At 43.6% G+C, this 6,856-nt stretch overlaps 1 protein-coding gene across 1 annotated transcript in view; it reads right to left on the bottom strand.

Annotated features, from left to right (window-relative positions):
* Positions 1-1,796: 1,796 nt before the first annotated feature.
* Positions 1,797-6,856, bottom strand: part of Ctss (cathepsin S) — a 31,038-nt gene continuing 25,978 nt past the window's right edge. The window contains exon 8 of the mRNA XM_028856266.2: positions 1,797-2,213. Coding sequence (XP_028712099.1) covers positions 2,114-2,213 — 100 coding nt within the window. The 3' untranslated portion in view covers positions 1,797-2,113. The remainder of the gene's footprint in view (positions 2,214-6,856) is intronic.

Here is a 6,856-nt window from a genome sequence, read left to right as displayed (position 1 = left end):
GGCCTGGAACCTATTCCAACAGGCCCCGACTGTCTCTGGCCCAGGGTTTTTATAGAGACGCCAAGGGGTGGAGCAAAAGACCTCCTCCCCCAGCACAGCCAAGTGCAGACCATCTCAGACACCTGCACTCAGGCCCGTGGTCCTGATCATCCTCTATTCGGACCTGCTGGGTAAAGCCACGAGGAACCCGAGAACGGGCTCCCACAATCGCTTCTCTAAGAACCCTGTGAGAGAGACAGATATCACCCCTTTCTTCCTTCTCTCTCTTCCTCCTCTCCTCACCCCCATCTCTTCATCCTCCACCTCTCTCTTTTTCTGGTGTTAAGCATTGTTGGCTTTTTGTTTTGTTTTTTAAGAGATGAGAAAATAGACTTAGGCAAAAATTGGTTTTCCAATATCAGAAGAAATATCAGTGTGGGCAGAAAGGGGCCACCAAAACATGGCATATTCAATTTCCAGTATGGCCTGGCATATTGAGGCAACTGACTAGCAAGTCATCCTCCGACCTCCACAGTTTATAGAGCACTGGGAATGGACTTCAGGGCTGGTGAGTGTGGAGGGCACAGTTGACAGAAAGCACCAGGGAAACCAGGATTGTTAAACAGGCAGGCTGCCTTCCTCAAAGGAAGAAAATGACACCTGTTCACCTGGAAGGCTGGAGTGGATGCTGTCTACTCACCTGGTGATCTTTTGCTATCCTATGGAGCCAGCCTTCACCTGAATCCCCCAAAATCCTGAGCATTGTCTCTCTGTCAGTAGAACCCATCCTCATGAAAGAGGTCCCATGTTCTCTGCAGTCAGTAGACCCCACCTTTATGCTTGTTACAAATCCTTCCTCCCTAGGCCCATGCCTGAGGGCATAGCTCACTGGCAGAGAAATTACTTGGCATATGGGAGACTCTGTTTGATCACCAGCGCCACAGAAATAAGTAACTAATTCTTCAAAGGTGTTCAAAAACAGCTTGCCTTAAAAAAAAAAGAATTATGAGTGTTTTGCCTGCATATATGTATGTGAATCTGTGTGTGTGTGGTGCTCACTGGGACTAGAAGAAGGCAGACCACCCTGGAACTGGATGATGGATAGCTGAGAGCCTCCATGTGGTTTCTGGGAAATGAACCCATGTTCCTGTACAAAGAGGTGCAAAGTGCTCTCAACCACTGAGCCATCTCCCCTCCCTCCCCCCAAAACCAGCTTGGCTTTTCATCGTTTATGTGTGCTGCTGCCGCTGCTGCTGCTGCTGCTGCTGCTGCTGCTGCTTCTCCTTTTTCTTTTTTTTTTTTGGTTTTTCGAGACAGGGTTTCTCTGTGTAGCTTTGCGCCTTTCCTGGAACTTACTCTGTAGCCCAGGCTGGCCTCAAACTCACAGAGTTCCGCCTGCCTCTGCCTCCCGAGTGCTGGGATCAAAGGCGTGCGCCACCACCGCCTGGCTTTATGTGCTTCAATTTTAAGACATTTATTGAATAATTTTATGAATCAAAATACAACTTATTCTTCTGGACAATTTATAACCTAACATCATTTTGTAGGTTTTTTTTGTTGTTTTCAAGACAGGATTTCTCTGTGTAGCTCTGGAACTCATTCTTTAGACCAGACTGGCCTCAAACTCAGAGATCCACCTGCTCTGCCTCCCAAGTGCTGGGAGTAAAGGCGTGGGCCACTATACCTAGCATTTTTTTTTAGTTTTTATAAGATTTTCTTCATCACAATGGCTATAGCTCATCACTAACATAGTCATGCTCATGAGAGGGTATAAAGGTGATCTAAGAACATTTTGAAAATATGGTATGGAACAAAAATAGAGATTTGAAATGACAGATTTATTAAGCTCTTTAGGGATATTATGTTATAAACATAAAGGTGACAGGGTGTAAGATATAGAGAGAGCAAACATGAATATCCTGGGGACAGACTGACAGAGTTCCATCTGTAGTACATTCTTAACTTGTTTACAGACTTTTCAGAGAGATAAAGTCATCAAGCGAACAAACGATAACCTAGTTAATACATTAAATAGACATTGCTCATGACATATTTGTTTCTTCTGGACAGAACAGGTGAAATTAAGTTAGAGTGCATTTCATCTTCATAACTTGTTAGAAGAAGAAGACATCATTTAGATTTCTGGGTAAGAGCAATAAGAAGCAATCCCACAATGATTTTTATTATTTCTTGCCATCCGAATATATCCTTGATCACCAAAGTGAAGGCCCCAGCTACAAAAAGAGAAAGAACACAAAATTATAAATTAATATAATAAAACCGTATCATCAATATTTTTATCTCTTTGCTTCCTCCTAAAACCCTCACGTATTTTTAATTAATTTTATTTTATGTGCATTGAGGTTTTGCCTGCATGTATGTTTGTGTGAGTGTGTTAGATCCCCTGGAACTGGTTACAGACAGTTGTGAGCTATCATATAGGTACTGGAATTGAACTTGGGTCCTACTAGAAGAACAGTGCTCTTATTTTTTTTCAGAACTGAGCACCGAGAATCCAGGACCTTGTGTTTGCTAGGCAAGCACTCTACCACTGAGCTAAATCCTCAACCCCAGAACAGTGCTCTTAAGCACTGAGCCATCTCTCCAGCCCTACACTCATACATATTTTTATACAAGGTCTGACTATGGCCCTGGATGGCCTATAACTTCCTATGTGGACCAGACTGTGTCACAGGGATCCACCTGTCTCTGGTTTGGAGTGCTGGGATTAAAGGTGTGTGCTATCATTCCTGGCTTGTTTTTAAGTTTTTTGTTTTGTTTGTGTTTTGTTGTTTGTAGACAACAAAAACATGCAGTCTAATCTCAAACTCAGCAATTTTCCAGTCTTGACTTTCCAGGACTGGGATTACAAGTGTGAGCCACCACACACATTAGTTTCATATTGACTTACATATAAGATCCATTCCTGCCTTCTAAGCATGCCTTCTGTAAGGAATGAGTATATTATTTATAGCACTTCATCTCTAAATGTTTTTGTACAATAGGGTCATAGATAATGACTTGTTAGACAAGAGTCTCATGTATCCCAGGCTGGCCTTAAATTTACTACGTAGCTGATCCTCTGACTCTACCTCCTAAGGAGAGGGACTAGAAGCATTAGCTGTCACAGTGTTTGGCTTAAGGGTAACGACTTTCCAGCAAACACGTTTCTCTAGAGAAATACTAAGAGTATTTTCAAGCCGCCATTATGAAAGTGTTATATAGCAATGAATTCTAAAGCAAATGATAACTAATACAGTTGTGAATGATCGAGAAGTGGATGAGACGCTTTCCTATTTAAAGCTACCCAGAAGTAGAGGGTACATTCTCCTTTGTGAGGTGATGAGCTGCCTGGTATTACAGGCTTTCAGGCTTGCTGTGTAGACCGCATCTGTGTACTCAAGAACTCATCTGCCCGGGCACAGAGCATCACACACTTCTAATCCCAACACCACGGAGATGGAAGCGGGAGGATCAAGAATTCTTGGTCCTCCATGACTACATAATGAACTTGAAGCCAGCCTGGGCTACATGGGAGCGTATCTCAAAAAAAAAAAAAAAAAAAAAAAAAAAAAAAAAAAAAGTGGGGGGAGGAGAAGAGGCTTGGATGGGGGCCATTTAGAATATTACTTAGGAGAGTCCTTTAGAAACTCAGTAAGCTACAAGAGAAAAGATTGTTTCAATCACCGAAGAAACAAGCCAAAAAAAAGTGTGTGTAAGAAAACAACAAATAAAAAAGAAGCTCAAGGAACAAGGGAAGCTAGTAGGGCTCCACATCAAGCTGATCAGTAGTACTATGAGCAGATAAATCAAAGTTTCAGTTCCCTCAGCCGCTTTCCCAGTGGACCACACAAACACTGTTAGCCCATCACAGTGCAAAATGCGTCCTTCTTTGGAAGTAGGGCACTGTAGCTAGAGTTTTCCTGCCTGGCCCACAGTCAGGACAAATCTCTGTCACCTGCCAGTCCCACAGCCGCTCAGACCCAACAAGTAAACACAGAGACTTACATTGCTTACAAACTGTATGGCCATGGCAGGCTTCTTGCTAACTGTTCTTATATCTTAAATTAATCCATTTCTATAAATCTATACCTTGCCACGTGGCTCGTGGCTTACCGGTGTCTTCACATGCTGCTTATCAGGGTGGCGGCTGGCAGTGTCTCCTTCCGCCTTCCTGTTCTTTCTTTTCTCCTCTCTGTTAGTCCTGCCTATACTTCCTGCCTGGCCACTGGCCAATCAGTGTTTTATTTATTGACCAATCAGAGTAATTTGACATACAGACTATTCCACAGCACTGCACTGTAGACATCATTAGATTAACATGAAGTCCTGAGGTCAGCCTCAATCCAGAAGGACTGAAGTCAACACAGTGACGTCCCACACAGGGAGGCCACGTGAGAACTGAAAGCAAGAGAGAGCACTGTTCCTACAGGCCACGGAAAGAAAGCCACAGTGGCTGCAAACCTCAGGAGCCGGAGAGGTACTCAACGTTTTTTTCTTTCCATCGTGTGTGTGTGTGTGTGTGTGTGTGTGTGTGTGTGTGTGTGTGTGTGTGTTTGAGAGAGAAGAATCTCATGCAGCCTAGGTCGGTCTTGAACTTGCTATGTACCAAAGGTTGGTCTTCAACTTCTAATCCTCCTGCCTCCACTGCCCAATGCCAGGATTACAGGCATGTGCCACCACACTGGGGTATTTTTTATTATTAATCAATTAATTAGTTAATTAATTTTCAAAATAGGGTTTCTCTCTATAGCCCTAATTGTCCTGGAACTCACTCTGTAGACCAAGTGGGCTTTGAACTCAGAGATTCACCTGCCTCTGCCTCCAGAGTGCTGAGATTCAAGGTGTATGACACTACTGCCTATCAAAAACATTTTTATTTTATATGTATGAGTGTTTTGCCTGCATGAATGTCTGTGTATCATGTGTGTGCAGGGCCTGAAAAGGCCAGAAGAAGGTTGGATCCTGCTGGAACTGGAGTTATAGTTACAGCTGTTAGCTACCAAGTAGTTATTTTTTTTAACGAAAATGTATTTAATTAGAAATTACCATGCTGGGTGGTGGTGGCACACATTTTTAATCCCAGCATTTGGGGGTGGGGGGCAGAGAAGGTGGGTCTCTGGGTTGGGTGTACAGAGTGAGTTCCAGGACAGCCAGGGCTACACAGAGAAACCCTGTCTCAAACAAAACAACCCCCCCAAAAAAACCAAACACCAAAAAAACCAAACAAACAAAATAGAAACTATCCAAGGTGCACATAATGCATGCACACACACTCTGAGGCAAATGAGCACAAACAGGTTAGTTAAGACGTTGTTACCACAGTAGAACTCGAGAACTTCCTTATAACTGAGCCTCTGTACCCTCTGGTCAGCACATCCTGTGTCCCCATCATACCTCCAGCAGCCACCGTCCTGCTCTGTCCCCGAGTTTGACTTTCTTAGATCCGAGTCTGTAAATAGTTTCTTCCCCACAATCCTCCGAAGAAAGTAACCCAACAACACGTTCATCTCCGTCTTCTAGCCCCGAGAGCCAGGAGACACAAACTTCTGCTGTTTTGAGCCCTCCATTCTGCGCTGTGTAATAACAGTGCGGGGAAACCAATAGGAAAAACCCCAACTGTGCTTCCAAGTCTTGACTTTTCATATTGCCTCCAAATAGCAAAAAGGCTAGGAGCTGGAGGGATGGCTCAGTGGTTAAGAGCACATACTGTACTTCCAGAGGACCTGAGTTTGAGTCCCAGCACCCATGTTAGGAGGCTTACAACCACCTGTAATCTAGTTCCAGGGGATTATACGCCTCTGGCCACCCTGGTCACCTGCATTCCTGTGCACATATCTACACACATACACACAATTAAAAATAAAAAATACACTTTATCACACTCACAGATCAATCTCTAGTCACAGTATCTAAACCAAAGCTACAAGAAAACTTTCAAAAAATAAATAAATAAAAAAATAAAATAAAGCTTTAAAATATTTTCAAATAATTTATGTCTAATGGCGTGTGCCTATGTGAGTTTAGGTGCACATGGGTGCTCACAGAGTCTAAAAACGGGCATCAAAGCCCCAGGAACTGAGGTCACACACACAGCGGTGAGCCTCTTGATTTGGTTGCTAGCAACCGAAGCCAGGTCCTCCGCAAGAGCAACAAGGCTCTTAACGTCCCCAGCCCCTCCTCCCACTTTCCCTCTAAAAGCTGTACTCATTTGGCTTATGAATTACACAGAGGCCACTTCAGTGCGTTAATGAGGGGTCACCGTGTGCTAGAAGGGGGCTGGTGACAGAAAAACCAGTCTGTCATCATGTCCACCGTGAAGTCACATACAGAATATCACAGCTACACATACATTTAAATACAATGTGTAAAACGCTTTGGCTCAGCATCTGTAGAATAGTTTGGCAGCATAGTGGCTGGAGGGATGGCTCACTGGTTAGGAGCACTGGCTGCTCTGGCAGAGGACCTGGCTTAGGTGGGTGCCCAGCACCCACATGGCGGCTCACAACCATCTGTGACTGCAGCTCTGAGACGAGGCCCTCTTCTAGCCTCTGAGGGCACCAGGCATACAAGTGATGCATGCCTTTAATCCTAGCACCTGCAAAGCAGAAAGGCAGAGGCAGAAAAGTCTCTGTGAGTTCCAAGCTAATTCAGTATGCATAGTAAGTTCCAATCTCAAAAAAAAAAAAAAAAAAAAAAAAAAAAAAAAAAAAAGACTTTTTTTTTAATCCCAAACATTCAGAGATTTTTTTTTTCTGGAATAGATAATGATTAAGCTGCTTTGGTTTAAATTTTTTTTTAACTACATTCATTTTTTTACTGTAGGGGAAGGCATGTGTGAGTGGAGGTCAGGGGACAACTTGCAGGAGCGTTCTTT

The sequence above is a fragment of the Peromyscus leucopus genome, chromosome 6 (assembly GCF_004664715.2).
Source record: "Peromyscus leucopus breed LL Stock chromosome 6, UCI_PerLeu_2.1, whole genome shotgun sequence".
In the NCBI taxonomy this organism is placed as follows: domain Eukaryota; kingdom Metazoa; phylum Chordata; class Mammalia; order Rodentia; family Cricetidae; genus Peromyscus; species Peromyscus leucopus.
Note: the sequence above shows the minus strand (reverse complement) of the source record. Positions and strands in the feature narration are given on the sequence as shown.